Source organism: Maylandia zebra, linkage group LG4 (genome assembly GCF_041146795.1).
Source record: "Maylandia zebra isolate NMK-2024a linkage group LG4, Mzebra_GT3a, whole genome shotgun sequence".
NCBI lineage: Eukaryota > Metazoa > Chordata > Actinopteri > Cichliformes > Cichlidae > Maylandia > Maylandia zebra.
Genome location: NC_135170.1, coordinates 6,251,559 through 6,267,605, shown reverse-complemented (window position 1 = coordinate 6,267,605; position 16,047 = coordinate 6,251,559). Strand labels below are relative to the sequence as shown.

The following is a 16,047-nucleotide window of genomic DNA, read 5'->3' as shown; positions in this document are numbered from 1 at the left end:
AGGTTCCTGGGGAGTCCAGATGCTGCAGGATGAAGTGTAGGGCCATGTTGATGGCGTCATCTACAGACCTGTTGGCTCTGTATGCAAACTGCAGGGGGTCCAGGAGGGGGGCCGTGAGGGTCTTGAGATGGGAGAGAACCAGGTGCTCAAAAGACTTCATGACCACAGATGTCAGAGCCACGGGTCTGTAGTCATTTAATCCAGTGATCCTAGGTTTCTTGGGGACAGGGATTATGGTAGAGGACTTGAAGCAGGCAGGCACATGACATGCCTGCAGTGAGGAGTTGAAAATGCCAGAAAACACTGGGGCCAGCTCGTTTGCACAGTGTCTGAGGGTGGCAGGAGACACACCGTCTGGGCCGGGAGCTTTCCGAGCATTCAGGTTCTTAAACTGCTTCCTCACATCTGCTTCATGAATATGAAGAGTTGTGGTCGGAGGAGGTGGTGTGAAATCCTCTTTTGTGTGGGGTGAGGAGGGGGGTGTTGTAGGTGAACGGTTTGAAGGTGGTGATGGCTCTATGGAGGGGGGAGAGGTGGGGGAATTAGTGTCCAAAGTGCCTCTATTGTTGGGGCCGTTGGAGGTGTGAAGGCTGCCTGATGGCTCGTCAAAACGGCAGTAGAAGTCGTTGAGGGTGTTGGCTAAGAGCAAGTCATCAGTGGAGTGGGGGGTTTTAGGCTTGTAGTTGGTGATATTCCTAAAACCTTTCCACACAGAGGCCGAGTCATTCTCTGAGATCTGCTGCTGCATCTTCTCAGAGTGCTGATGTTTAGCAATGTCCACTTCTTTAGTGAACCTGTACTTGGCCTCTCTGTAGCAGTCCCTGTCTCCGCTTCTGAACGCCTTTCTCTTTTCCAGCCACAGCTTTTTGAGTTTAGGAGTAAACCAGGGTTTGTCATTGTTATAACTCACCCTGGTGCGTGATGGCACAATGCTGTCCTCACAGAAGTGGATATAGGAGGTGACAGTGTCCGTAAACTCGTCCAAGCTGTTAGAAGCAGCCTTCATTGTGTCCCAGTCTGTAGACTCCAAACACGTGCGAAGCTCCTCCACAGCCTCGTTGCTCCACAGTTTTTTGGTCCTCACGACAGGTTTGGAGAGCTTCAGCCTCTGTCTGTACGCGGGGATTAGGTGGATCATGACGTGATCAGAAAGTCCGAGTGAAGCGCGGGGCACCGCACGATAGGCCCCGCTGATCGTGCTGTAACAGTGGTCTAATGTCCTCTAATGTCCATTAACAGTGGTCTAATGAGGTGATACCTGGACCCTACAGAGGTCACACGGGTAGTCCGGCTCCTGCCAATGCGTGCCATTCCTGCAAGGTTTGCTGTGTCTTTCAGCACAGTCTCAAGAACATCGAAGAGATTCCAGGAGACTGTAGGAGACCTGGACAGGGTTGAAGAGGATGAGAACATGTGTGAATGATTCTGACCAAACAATCAGAAACAGACTTCATGAGGGTGGTCTCAGGGCCCGATGTCCTCTAGTGGGCCTTTTGGTCACAGCCCAGCACTGTGGAGCCTGATAGACATCTGCCATACAAATCCAGAACTAGCAGCTCCATAGATGAGAGCAGGTTCACCCTGAACACATTAAAGGAGAAAGACTCTATGCTAGTGCAGTGGGTCCTAGGTTCCCGGCATTGTGAAGAGAGCATAAACATACAAACAAGCACATGGGGACTATTTTGAGTTGTGTTGGTTTCTGCCATTGTTACCAGTGTTAACTGAATATCTCTTATCAGTTTGGAACCTTCTGAATATGATTAAAATCATATTATTCTGAAGCAAATACTGTCTGTGCTGCCAAATTACTGTGAGCAGCACACACGGCTAATAAACACAACTTTTTCTGAACTAACAAAATCTGTTTCTTTGTGTTTTTATTCAATCAGGACATCACTCATTCTCTGCCCTTTCACCGCATCTCTTTAGACCGAATGGATGAGAATAGCGCCATAGACCAGGACCTGCAGGTAAGGTGTAAATAGATTTCTATTTCTCTGTCTGTCTGCACATCTGTACTGCATCGGTCTGTCTTTTCTCAGGGTTACCTGATGCAGCGTATCCACAGCAGCACTGAGATCCAAAGCAATGTGTCACTGAGCAATGGCCGCCTCGATAACACTGCACTGTCCAAACTGATCAGCCACCTGAAGAGCCTGAGCAGAGGCTCATATCTCTATTTAAAACTGATCCTGGACCTGATAGAGGGGGGATACCTCGTTCTGAAGAGCTCCAGCTTCAAGGTGAGATGGAGAAAGAAGGTAAAGGTCAAATAAAGTCCTGAAGAAAGTCGAGACTGCTACAAACTAGACTAAAGAAGTAACTGACAGTTGAAGTATAATCGACACAGATTAAAGCACTTTCATTTAAACACGGATGAAATAAATCAAGCAGTATTCATAGTTTCCACATGACATCACATTGTTACAGGAACTCCACATGGACGGCAAAAATTATTTTCTCTACTGTCTGCTTGTCATTTTTACCAGATTTGTTTAGCCAAAATACAGGACAGTTACTAATCTTCCCCATACTGGAAATATTTAGTGTGTGCTACTGTTTAAAAAGCTATAGACACATTCAGTCAGTTACCGTGCCATACTGCTGGAAAAATGTCCGTCACAGTTGGCTCTTGGAGATTATATCAGCATTTGAGTAAATGTATTTAAAGGGACTGACTGTTCTGACTACATTTTATTTTAAAATTAGTTTCAGTCATTGAATTTTATGTCAAACAACTTTGTGATAGGGACAGTCTCTGAAACTCAGCAACATATTTTCCACTGAAAATCACCAACATCAGTTTCAGTCGACCCTGAACTTAATCTGTATTTGAAATGTGCATGCCAAAAAGTTTACTAGCAGCGATTCTGTGACTTGTTTACGTTTCAGTGTAAACATAATATAAACAAATGTCAGCTGAAATAACTGAAGCGTACAAGAGCGAGAGCATGTTAGTTTAAATAATTGGACACTGCGGAAAATAGTGGGCGTGGCATTTTCAATGTAAACAAAGAGATACTGATGTGTAACCATAAAGCACAAATGTGTGCACTCTTTGTAGCTCATCTGATATACCGAAAAGGCTTTTAATGGGTGTGTGTGTGTGTGTGTGTGTGTGTGTGTGTGTGTGTGTGTGTGTGCGTGCGTGCAGGTGGTTCCTGTGAGTCTAGCAGAGGTTTACCTGCTGCAGCTCAACATGCGCTTTCCCACCCAGTCGTCCTTCCAGAGGGTTCTACCTTTACTCAACGTTACTGTGGCATCGCTGCACCCGCTGACTGACCAGCAGGTAAAGGCTCAGTCGCAGTAGAGTAAAAACAGGACAGCAGCTTCCTTGCAACTAGGAAAAATCAGTAATTGACTGCAGGTAGTACATTTATCATAGTTATTCGTTTTAGCATCAGAAAAACATTGCATATAATTGCTGACTTGACGCCAATCAGTTGTAGACTGATTCTGTCTTATTGCTGTTATTCTGCCATCTTGACACAGCAAAGTTGTTTTGAGGATGGCAGCTGACTGAGCTGACAGGCCTGGTCACTGTCTCAAAACAACCATTTCAAAGGCAACAAGTTTGTAGTAATTTAGTAATTTGTGGGCTGTGGTCCCCAGTGTGATTGTAGCATAGCACACCAGCATTTTCACGTTGGTAAACTTTATGTAGTATACTGTGGACTCGGAACATGATGAGTTTACTGGAAGTAACGTTTGTAACACTACTGAATTTTGTGAGCACACATACACGAGATACTTTTTTCTTCAGTGAAGATGACTGTTTAACAAATATACACACCGAATAACTCTAGTGAGCATTAGCAATACTGACAACATATTCTTCCCCCGCTGGCTCAAAATTGATTGTTGGTCCCTCCTTCAGGGAACTGTACAATGTTCCTCTGTCATCTTTATCACCGTTTGTGGTGGGGCGTGGTCTGCGGTGTTGTGCAGGGAGGGCGGACGCACCTGCACGGCATCCTTCATCACGCCCGCCTAGTTATAAACACGGGGACTCAGGGGTTGGTGTGTTGTGGTGTGAATATTGAATAAAATGGCTCAAACCTATGATCCCTGGACCCGCCGTGTCTCATTCACACCACACCGTTATAATTAGACCATGATATTACTCACAGAGCCATATTTGATATTGCAAATAGATTTAAGCCCTCAAAGTAATGACTTGAAATGCATCGATTGTGTGTATAATTGTGTCACCTTGTAAGAACCGTCCTTTGAAATCAGTGACCTTATCAGGATATTTTTTTATGAACAAATATCATCAAACTTCCTGATGTGCCTTTCAGACTCAGCTGTGCTTCAGTTAGTGCTAGCATGCTAATAGTTGCTAACAGTGGATACAATACTGTCAATGCACAGCTGTTTGAGGTGGTAAATGCGGGCACCCTGGCCGGAGGTTCGCTGGAGTGGGCGGAGTTCTCACAGCGCCTGGAGCAGCTCTCCTCGTTCCTTTTGCGGCGCAGCGACGGCAGTCGGATGCTAAACCACACCTCCTTCAGGGAGTGGCTCATGTGGAGGGAGGAGGGCCAGGATGACCGGTTCCTCTGCGATCCCAGGTATAGTCAGAGGGCCAGAGGGCATGAGTGACAAATGGAGAGAGAAGAAAACAGGGACAGATGTTTCTCACTGAGCTGTGTGTCTCTGTTTCCAGGAGTGGCCACACTCTCCTGTCCTTCTGGCTCTGCAGACAGGCAGGAAAGCTGACCCGACAGCAGACACTGGAGCTCGGGCATCACATCCTGAAGGCGCACATCTACAAGGCGAGCTCTCACACACAAAGTTAGACACGCATACGCAGATACATGGGGCTGGAAACCACACCAGTAGATTTTTTTTACAGATCACAAACCAATGAGATGCCACTGTTTTATGTCTAACTGTTGGTTTCTGTCGCATTTGTTCTCCTCATCCAGGGCCTGAGTAGGAAGCTAGGGGTTTCCTCCTCAGTTCTGCAAGGGCTGTGGCTGTCATACAGCACCCAGAGCCTGAGCCCTGTTCTTGCGTCACTGCGCAACCTCTACACCCCCAATATCAAGGTAACAATGCATACTCACACACACACGAGTGTATTTCCCACCACAGTTCTGCTGTAACTTTCCTCTTTTCCTTTTGCAGGTGAGCAGATTGCTGATTATGGCTGGGGCTGATGTGGATTACTGTAGCGATGTCCTGAACAACGCCCCCCTGCTGTGTGTCCACGCTCACCTGGGCCACACTGATGCTGTAGCACTGCTGCTTGATCATGGAGCACAGGTAAGGAAAAAGAAAAGGCCGTGGAGCTTTTTAAACATCATGTGAGTTCATAGAGACGCGTCATTGGGTGTTAACAAGAGCAGATTTACTCCAACCACAATTCCACCTTCAATTTTTAGCTGGATGCTTGGTCACATGACGGTTTGACTGCACTGGGATTCGCTGCTGCAGCTGGTCACCTGGATATCGTCACAATGCTGAGTCAGCACAGAGCCAAGGTAGCTACCAGTTCTACTCCACATGTGCAGTTTGGTGTCAGACAGATGTTTGCAGCTAATGTAAAGAATGACAACAGCAGGATTTTCACAGGCTTCTGTGCAGTACATCCCATAATTCAGTAGCTTGTAGATCCACCATTTGCTGAAAAAAGTAATAGTTTTCTGTCCCTCGCGTTGTTCCAAGGTAATTGTGCACAAAAAAATATCACCGTGGTATGCAAGGGGCCAACCTTATACATACAGTGAAATATGTGAAATAAGGAAAATTGAGATTGTTGCAGTTCAGTTGCTCTTTTTCTTTTGATTCTTGGTCTCATAACCTTTTCTGATAGTCAGTGGCATCACTGCAATTTAACCTAGAAAGAGTCCCAACCCTGTTTTTGAGTGTCTGTCTCCCCTTGGGTGCAGGTGGGTCACGTGGACGGCTCCGGTCGGTGCGTGCTGGTTCACGCAGCCCAGCGAGGCCACCTCGAGGTGCTGCGCTTTCTCCTAAAGAGGGCGGAGTGGAGTTGTACTACCTGCTGTGGACAGAAGGGGGCAAGCAGGAGCCAAGCAGTGCAGCAGGCTTTGATTGCTGCAGCCAGCATGGGACACACAGAGGTGATACAAACACACACACACACACATACACACCTTTAATGTATAACACTGTGTGGTACAGAATATACAATCACATAGTCGGGTGTGTGTGTGTGTGTGTAGATGGTGTCATACCTATTGGACCTTCCAGAGGAAGATGAAGAAGGGGAGGAGAGACCTGAGATCAACACATATGACAGTCTATGGGGAGAGACAGGTAATGACCATGTAACTACTATTGTGTAACTACTTTGTCACGGCAGGCTTTGTTTTTCTGTCAACCAGACGCCATCAGTGTGATAAATTCACGTGGAACATGGTGGGAAACAATGTTTTCATAAACATGCTTTGGTTTGCTTAAAAGGTCATTTACAATAACGGATGATGTAGCAGGATCATTTTCCCACCACAACCTCATAATTAATGAGAGGCAAACAGGAGACAACATGACTGATCACTATACTTTACATTAGTAGCATCTAGTGGACGAAAATGTTCACTTCAGTAAAAACAGAAAAAATAAGTATTTAGACTCTTCTACATGTTTGGTTCCTCTGGCCAAGATTATTATATTTATATTATATAAGAGCAAAAAACCAACACAATAAAATAAGTCTTTGAAAAATATAATTAAAATGAGACAAAAAATAAATAAATAAAAATAAAAACATACAGTAAATGTGAAAAACAAGCTGATACAATAACAACTATACTGAAGCAATAAAAACGAAATGGAAACGAGCAAATACACAATAGAAAACTACACTGAAAACAAAAGGTTCTCCTAAGAAATACAGAAGTTTTATTTATGTAGTCATCTCGAGGTCCTTTATGTTGTAAGATAAAGACCCTAAAGTAGTACAGTGAAAATCCCAACATCAGACGTCCCCTCGGTGAGAAAGCGCTTGGTGACAGTGGGAAGGAAAAACCTCCAGCAGAGCCAGGATCAGACCTGGGTGATTCTGTCTCATTGCAAACTTTTCTTACCAAAGCTCAGACGTGGATTCATTTAATATCCGTCGCGTCATTTCAAAATAAACTCTGGCTTCTATATTTAATGTTTGTTCTCTAACACCTACCACAGCTTTATAATGCCATGTGTTCAGTTACAGAGCTGAAGTTTGTAATCGTCTGGTTTCCCTTGTCTCACTCTGTGTGTTTGCGTCAGCTCTGACAGCAGCAGCAGGATGTGGCTGTCTGTCTGTCTGCAGGCTGTTGTTGGATCAGGGGGCAGCTGTGGAGCAAGGAAACAAGCAGGGTGTCACTCCACTTTTCAGCGCCGTGAGACGGGGTCACTGGCAGGTATGGTGGAACCAGAAAGCAAACAGGCACATGATCACACGATACCTGCAGCAGATAACTGCAGTCTTCCTCCTCCTGCATCCTTCGGTCAGGTGGTGGAGTTGTTTCTGAATCAGGGGGTGGAGGTGAACATGGTGGACCAGCAGGGGCGAACATCTCTGATGACTGCAGCCTCAGAGGGACACATGAGCACTGCCCAGCTGCTGCTGGATCATGGTAATCACACACTGCACTCTGCAGCCAGAAAAACAGCAAGAGTTGCTGCAGCAATGCAATTAAACCAGCAGTAACATTGTTTATGTCCAACTTCAGTGCAGTCAGAAAGTATTTTTTACTTTTTCTTTGATCAGGAGATTCCGATGTTAAAAAACCCTTGAAAACGAGATTGGTCCTAATCAATAATACTTTAACTACAAACGCTAATCTTAGAGGACAGCTGTGATACTGTACAGTATTCTCAGCGTGTACACTGCTGTAAAAACGTGTTTTCCTCTTTCCTGACACTGACAAAAAAAGTAGAAGAAATATGAAATGAATCTGTTGTCCTCGTGATCAAACACTCCACTGTAGGAATTGATGGTTTTAACAGAAATGGCATGTGTGCTGAGACTAGTGAGGCCATGTTTGTAGCCATTATTTATAAGGTCGTCCTTAGAGCCCCCATTCTAATCACTCTGACCCTGACAATAGCTCCGACCCTAATGAATCTGTCTGTTTCCAGGAGCCTCCCTCGAACAGACCGACAGAGAAGGGCTAACGGCACTGAGCTGGGCGTGTCTAAAAGGCCAGCTCTCATTGGTCAGAGAGCTTGTGGAGAGAGGAGCAGCCACAACCCATGCAGACCGCAATGGACGCACGCCTCTGGATCTGGCTGCATTCTGCGGAGACCCAGATGTGGTGTGTACAGCCAGAGTAACCATGATTGTGTTAGTTAATTTAGAACAGTTACCTGTCCTACCTGTTCTGCAGCCGCTGCAGAGGGCAATGTAATGTAGCCGGAGGAGAATTTATAAAAGTGGTGAAAAATGTCGCTTTGATCCGTGTCCAGGTGCAGTACCTTGTGGATCACGGTGCGTCAGTGGAGCATGTGGACTGCAGCGGGATGCGCCCTCTGGATCGAGCAGTCGGCTGCAGAAACACTTCTGCAGTCATCGCTCTACTGAAAAAGGGAGCCAAAATAGGTAGAAGCATGAAGCATGTTCAGTTTAACAGCAAGAATTAAACCATGGATGTTGTAGTTATGCAGTAAGCATCTTCACTGCTGCATGGCCGGACTCCCATATAGTTCATTTCCATTAGCAATACATCATCCTGCAGAATGAACCTTCATGAATTCTAAATCATCCTTCATATATCCCTAAACTAAACTTGCATGTGTGTGTGTGCGTGTGTGTGTGTGTGCGTGTGTGTGTGTGTGTGTGCGTGTGTGTGTGTGTGTGTGTGTGTGTGTGTGTGTGTGTAGGACCTGCAACCTGGGCCATGGCGACCTCTAAGCCAGATATCTTAATGGTTCTGCTCAGTAAATTGATCCAAGAAGGAGATAAATTGTACAAGGTAGCGCACATTTCCATCTTGATGAGATTTGATTTGATTGACTCGATATCGATTTGATTCGATATTCCAAAGTTCTTTCTGAAAGAGTTTCTTTTTTTTTCTTTCCAGCAAGGTAAAGTGAGGGAAGCCGCTCACTCCTATCAGTCAGCTCTCCAGAAGTTTCCAGGAGACGAGCTGAAGACGTTCAAACAGCTCAGGGTGTGCGTGCTGCTCAACCTCTCACGCTGCCGCCGCAAGATGAACGTGAGGCTTCTTCTTACACACACACATGTTGAGAATATTTTGCTTATTATTTTGAAACAAATCTCATCTCGAAAACTTTATTTCAGTATTGATATATCGTTAATCTTCCTTACAGGACTTCAGCCTTGCTGAGGAGTTTGCTACCAAGGCCCTGGAGCTAAAAGCCAAATCTTATGAAGCCTTTTATGCCAGAGCCCGTGCCAAACGCAGCCGCAGGTAAACAGTGTCGTGAGAAATTGAATAAAACTAACTGATCGTCATCTTCTGAGAGTTTGGGTTCTTTGGATCTTCAGTAGTAGAACTGTGATGATTTTATTGTTTGACATTTTTAAACTATTTGAAACTTAGCCACGAGCTTGCAGTGAGAAAGAGTTGAGTAGTTTTAGGCTCACTACCATGTAAAGAAAACCTGAGAGATAGAGTGACCTGAACTGTAAGAAGTAGAAGACATATGTGCTGTCAGGTAAGGGTCTCATGTGTTTTAACTTGGCGGGGTGTTGTCAGTTTCCAGTTACCTCCATGCTAAGGCTCTACACAGTTTGCTAAGGCCTCAGTTACACAGGCCCAGAGACCAGCTGGCAATCCCCTGTTAACCTCCAATCACTAGGAAAGCAAAAAGGGTGCTGGACCAAAAACCATCTTGTGATTGCTTTCATTGCTAGAAGATTACTGCGGTCACTCATAGTTTGCATAGAAGATGCCAGCTTGTCTGCACTCAGTCACTAACTAACCACCATGTAGTGGTGAAGCATGAAAAAGTACAGCACAAACCAGAAACGGAGACCATTTCCCTTCAAAGTAAAAGTATTCCACTCTGTGACCACATGCAACTTCCTGCAACCGCTTGCCAACCAGACACACTTTCCACTAGTGACGAGTGGTTACCGTGGGGTCACTGACTGGCACCGTTCACCAGAGAGTAAAGACCTAAAGCTTTGACCTAGCATTGCCTTACAGTCACAGTGACTGAAGGCATAGATTTCAGATGGAGGGACACATTTTTAAGCCTGTTTTTTCTTTGTGAATGTGATTGCAGCAAATTTCAGGTAACCAGACATCGAAAGATTGGAACAGACCTTCTAAACACTGACAATATGAAACCTATAATTCCGGAAACATTCTGATATACACATTCTCTGTCATCTTCTGAAGTTTGTCCTGTTTTCACTCCTTGTCACTATCACAACCCAGACAATTCCACGCTGCTTTGGAGGACCTGATTGAAGCCAGCCGTTTGTGCCCATCCAACCGGGAGATTCAGCGCCTGCTGTCACGGGTCAAAGAAGAGTGTCGGCAGGCTGCACAGCAAAAGGACATTCATCCTCCATCATCTAATCACGTCTATCAGCAGAACATGTCCATCAGCGAGGCCAGGTCTAGAGATTCAGGTTGTTTGCAGGTACAGGATAGAGAGGGGCTTACAGAGGAAGAGGAGGAAGAGGAGAAAGCAGAGAGCAGTTTCAGGGAAAGAGACTCCTCTCCCTGTCACCTTCAACCTGCGGTTCAAAGTCTTGACACCCGCTGCCACTCTGGGGTACCATCGCCCTCCTCCCTTTCCCCCACTCATCTGTATCATCACCTCCCCAGTCCCACCCACGCAGCCTCCCTTTCTTCACCTAGTCACTCTGCACCTCCCCCTCCTTCCACATCTTATCACGATTTCAGCCCTACTTCCTCCCTAATCCAGCATCAGCAGCGAGGTGGCATAGTGTCTGAAAGTATGCCTACATTGTCCGAAAGTGGAGGTGTACAAAACTATCCACAGTCTGACTTAGATCAGAACCAGGGAGTCCAGCGTCACCCCCATCTGGCTGGTCAGAGGTTCCAGAAGCAGAACCCCGTCCAAGGCCACTGGCTCCAACCAGCCAAAGCACAGGTGGTCCGAACCAATCAGCCCAGTTCTTCTACCCACTCCAGCATGGTTTTGGGAAGTTCTGCCTATTCCCAGTTCGCCCATCTGCCCAAAGAACTAGCAGAGCTTGGGGAAGGCTTTTGCTCAAATCCTATGGATGTCAGGCCTAGCCCATTGGCTCAGCCTGGTCTGAGCTCTGGAGCTTCTTATGTACAGGATGAAGAAGAAGAAGTTGACCTGGTTAGCCAGGCCAGAGGCACATCTGGCTATGGGAAAGCAGCAGGAGCCGAGTGGGCGGGGGTAAACCGTTTTGGCCAGTCCCGTCAGTTCAGCCGTAACCAATCCAAAGCAGCCTACTACCCTTTGGAAGTTACAGAGGCAGCAATGGGGTCTTCAGATAGGCTTCAGTCATCGCACGATTATCAGTATCAACACCAGGGTGGTCTTCGACGTCCACTCAGTGCTCACCCAACCTCCTCCTCTGGTCATTCCCCTAGGCCTCTCATCCATTCCCAGAGTGTCAGCGTCCGTTTCTCCCCCAGCAGTGGTAGTCTTGCTACTGGACAGCCAGCTAATCTTGGGCCAGGCTTTAGGACATCGGCCTCTGTTCAGCACATGGATCTACCTTCAGATCTGGCCTCTGCTAGAAGCATTAGTGGTTACCATGATGATAACTTCCTGATCGCCTCTCCCCAGTCAGAAATATGCATGTCAGGAGGCGGGACTTACCCTGGAGAGGTGGGACGTTCATCTAGGAACACTCCTTTTATGGGAGTAATCGACAAGACGGCAAGGGTGCACCAGCAGTATCAGCAACAGGCTCCGTCCAGCTCAGCGTCCTGTCTCAGTCCGTCTCGCTCCTGGGCCGTGTCTTCAGTGGACACAGTTGTCACTTCGCCCAGCAAAAACCCCCCTCCACCCCAGCTCTCATCCTTTGCCTACCACAACCGCAGCAACAACAATGCCCACAATGGTCACGCCTCTTATGATAACCAGCTGGACTTCTATGACGTGACGCCAGGAAATGTTCATCAGGGTGAGGGCTCAGTGCAGGTTGCCTGTCAGAATCTCTCCTACATGGATGTGAAGGTGGCTCGGACGCTGCCCATGATCCACAGCTGCTCGGACAGACCGACTGAGAGACGTACGGGTCCTACGTCTCCGGTTAAACCAAAAAGACCCTTTGTAGAGTCCAATGTGTAAAGACAATACAAGAACATTAATGAAAAGTGGTATAAATGAAGTCACTGTACCGATATACTGGAAGACTGTTCTTGAAACAAAGTAATGTCAAGTTCCTACATTTAGTACTTGGAATGTTTATAAGAGCAAGACACACCAAGTTCAGACTGGGTAAAAGCTTTTGTTTTCATTTGGTTGTATTTGTTAGTATGCTTCAGAGAACTCCACCTCACTTGCTAGGTTAAGTGATTGCTCTATGTTGTTTTTGGAAAGAGTGCCACTTCATCTTAGGCATACTGACTCCTTCATGGTGAAGATGCCTAACCTATAAGAACGGCATGGAACATATTCACCAATAATGAACTGGTTCTGCCATTTGGAAGTGAAACATTAACAGGTGTTCACCTCACAAAGCACAAGAACGAAGAAGATAATTATGGAATAAGACTGTATTCTTCTTCTTGCACAATTCTGGCTTGAATTACATTTTAAAACTGCAGTTCAAGTCTAAATGGTGACGTCCAGACAGGAGAGAAAAAGCACCGCAATTACCTTTGCCTGCTGCCGACGCCTTTAATAAAGATCTCATTTCAAGATTGAAGCGCTTAAATAACACTGACTTGAAAGAAATGGACGAATCCAGGCTCGCGTCATTGTACCAGTCAAACGCTTGTTAGTGACCCAGACCCAAGCCATAGTTTGAGAAACTCGAAAATACTGTCATTGAATAAACACTGAGTTAAAAAAAAGGAGAAAAAATTGTATTTATCTTTTTAAGTTATGTCTGTATTAAACTGTAAAGTTTCTTTTTGTTTTTTCTTAAAACGGTATTCCTTTGGGATTTGCCATCGTGTTTATTTTGGGGGATCGTCTGTGAGAACACGTAAACTGAAACTTTAGAGTTTTAGTTTACATGAAGCAGAAACTCTAAAGATGTTGGGTTAACATTGGTCTCTTTCTGGGTTCAATTAGAACGATATAGCGCATTTGTAAAAATTGGATTTTTTGGAAGGGTCATCCATTCAGCCTTTTTCTGTGCTCTCTGAAGGCCTTTTATATTCTGTAGTCCTAATGGTCTAATTATGCAAACCATATGATTCCAAGTGATACACCAGGGCTCTTCATACTGTATTATGTTGGAAACATTTTGCTTGTATGTGCCTCGGTTGTCAGTATTGTCAGTCACTCTCACTCTGACCATTAACTAGGCTTGACATGTAATTTCTGGATATTTGTCCTCAACAATGTGCATTTGAACTCTTTGGATGGTGTTGTATGTTTTTCTTGCCTTTCCAAAGATAACTGTGTAAAATTCCAATGAAACAATCTATTTATCTGCGCGAAACCAGCTTAATTTATGACCATGCCAAGCTAACTATCTTACCACCAACAGCAGCCACAGAGCCTTACCAATGAGGCCCAAAAATGTACCACTATTCAACTACATTCATTTACTGTGTTGAGGTTTGTTTGTTTTTCAAAAACTAAAGTTCAGTTCACTCTTTTCATCTTATCATCCACTGTGTATTTCACAGTCAGATCAGAATCGTAGCCTCACAAACATTAGCATACGTAGCCGTGTGTTTACTTACTCTTCAGATGGTTCCTCCAACTTTGGTGTGTTTCTGTGCTTGTTATAAACGCCTGCGCTCAGAAAAAGTTTAAAATCTTCAAACAAAATGTGAAGAAACAACTTCTCCAAAACATGTACATTGTACTGTGTTGGAGTAACACCATCTTAAGTTGTACTAGAGCCAGGCAGGACTTTTCATGTGAAATCGGTTTGTACCATGAGCTGGTGCAGTGAATCAATATAACCTTTATTTAATAATGTTCTTATTTATAGTGCTGTTCTGGGAAAAGGCAAATTCTCTTGAGGCAACAAGGGCAGAAATAAAAAGAGACAAGAAAAGTTTTTTTAAAAGTGGTGAAAGTTTTTGTTAGAATTTGCAAAGTATAATTAAAAAAAGGAAGTTTAGGTCAGAACATAGACCTAAATTTGGATGTTAAATAGGAAAAAAACTGTCGTAATCAAAGATGATAATTAAAATGTTTGTCTGCAACAAATGATTTTAAGTCAATAATCAAAAGTCTTATTATATAACAAACATTTATAGTTGTCGACAGTGTTTCTGCTTATGTGATATCAAAGACTAGGCGTCAGTAACAGTAACTGTGACATAAAAAAAGTTTTCCTCATTGTGCCACGTTACTGGGTTTTAAAAGTCGTTACTTTGAATGGAAAATGCGTTTTTCTTATCGTACCTTAGATGCTAGGGCTAACAAACATCTGCTGCAATACAGAAATTACGCTGTTTCTTTTTTGCGTTTCCCAAAGTGATCACCATCTACTTGGGATTTTGAATGTTACCAATTTTTAGCACACTATCGTTTATGAATCCATCAAGCACATGCTTATTTATGTCTTTACAAGGTTTTCCTTTCAAACCAGTATTTTGCCTAGCTTGCTAAAACAGATAAAACAGACAACATATTTATGGCAAAAGACACGGTTTACTGCTCAAAATGCTTTTGTCTATGTCAGCAAGGAATGATTTAACTTTTCCATCTTAACCTTGTTAACGACAAGGGGAGGTGGCTAGCTGAATATTTAAAAGAGGGACAAGTTTCACTTTAATGATATATTAAGATCAGGCTTCTTTAAAACTGTCTTTTATAAACATGAATGCCAGTTTTTGTACATTTGTAGTGCTTTTTTCCCCCAAACTTCTCACTTTCAGTTGCTGTTGCTGATGAAACAAGTGATGTCTGACACAGCACACACAGTACAGTCTCTGACCACTGCCATCATCTCGTACTGCTCAGGGGACTGCAGCTGTGAGATGATATTAGCAATTTGATGTTCAAAGTGAAAACGTGGAAAATCTGTTAGCAAAACTGTGTGTTGTGCATCACATGTAGGATGTTTACCTTCTGTCTGCATTGGTGCCTGACTGTGAAATATCCCGTCAGAACAGAGCCAAGTCAGTGTGTACTTTGGGCTCTTTCACAGTGTGTAAGATGAGCTTACATTTAAAACCAAGGATGGTGACGAGAAGAGCTTCATTATCAAACATTTCAAGCAACATGAATGTGTTTTTGGCTCATGTGGAATCACTGAGTTAGAAAGAGGAATAAAGCTGAATAAAAGACTGAACTGTAAGTCTGTCTCTCATTGTGTGACCCAACAAGGACAAGCTTTTTTGGGTATAATCTTACATTAGAACAAGAACATTACCTTCTTGTTGTGTTGATCTTATATGCAGTGCTCTTACAATAACTGATTGTTTTTTGGCCACTTGGGGGCAGCAGAAGCAATCTAAATAGAATATTGATTTTAACATAAAGCACCAGTCAGTGGGCTATCGGGCCTTTTATGATTGCTTTGTAAGAATGAGCCAGACTGCTCCTTCGGCCATCCTAAACTTTTTGCTGTGGAAAACTTTAGGAGTGGCAAGCGCAGCTCTCAGGGTGAACTACAGATCTTTTATCTGTTTAACCTTTCAGGAAATAAAGCGGGAACAGACCTGAACTGGCCATCAAACTGCTTTTCAGTTCCATGTCCAGTTACATTTGAGCGTTAGAAAATGTAAACCCTGAACAGTTAACGTGATCCCCACTTAGATTATTACTGAATGTCTGCACTTCAATGACATCTTGCCTGTGTGATTTAAAATCCACTATGTTGGTGTACAAAGACAAAACGACAAAACTGGTGCAGCTTAATGCGCATAAAGGTGACGTGAACAGCTTGTTACGTACAGTAAAAATGTTTGTTTTAGAATGTTCATTTTAAAACAATCTACAATTCAAATATGTTTTCTTGCTGCTTTCACATCCAATGTT

At 44.2% G+C, this 16,047-nt stretch overlaps 1 protein-coding gene across 5 annotated transcripts in view; it reads left to right on the top strand.

Annotated features, from left to right (window-relative positions):
- Window positions 1-15,358, top strand: part of tanc2a (tetratricopeptide repeat, ankyrin repeat and coiled-coil containing 2a) — a 58,162-nt gene extending 42,804 nt beyond the window's left edge. For all 5 annotated transcript variants that reach the window (XM_004572532.3, XM_076882918.1, XM_024802130.2 and 2 more), the window contains 18 exons: window positions 1,893-1,973; window positions 2,046-2,246; window positions 3,158-3,292; window positions 4,378-4,574; window positions 4,670-4,778; window positions 4,932-5,054; window positions 5,134-5,271; window positions 5,391-5,489; window positions 5,898-6,089; window positions 6,192-6,285; window positions 7,237-7,370; window positions 7,463-7,586; window positions 8,092-8,267; window positions 8,419-8,551; window positions 8,833-8,924; window positions 9,033-9,167; window positions 9,283-9,383; window positions 10,359-15,358. In XM_004572532.3, the coding sequence (XP_004572589.2) occupies window positions 1,893-1,973; window positions 2,046-2,246; window positions 3,158-3,292; window positions 4,378-4,574; window positions 4,670-4,778; window positions 4,932-5,054; window positions 5,134-5,271; window positions 5,391-5,489; window positions 5,898-6,089; window positions 6,192-6,285; window positions 7,237-7,370; window positions 7,463-7,586; window positions 8,092-8,267; window positions 8,419-8,551; window positions 8,833-8,924; window positions 9,033-9,167; window positions 9,283-9,383; window positions 10,359-12,222 (4,128 nt within the window). In that variant the 3' untranslated portion in view covers window positions 12,223-15,358. The remainder of the gene's footprint in view (window positions 1-1,892; window positions 1,974-2,045; window positions 2,247-3,157; window positions 3,293-4,377; window positions 4,575-4,669; window positions 4,779-4,931; window positions 5,055-5,133; window positions 5,272-5,390; window positions 5,490-5,897; window positions 6,090-6,191; window positions 6,286-7,236; window positions 7,371-7,462; window positions 7,587-8,091; window positions 8,268-8,418; window positions 8,552-8,832; window positions 8,925-9,032; window positions 9,168-9,282; window positions 9,384-10,358) is intronic.
- The last annotated feature ends 689 nt before the right edge of the window (window positions 15,359-16,047 follow it).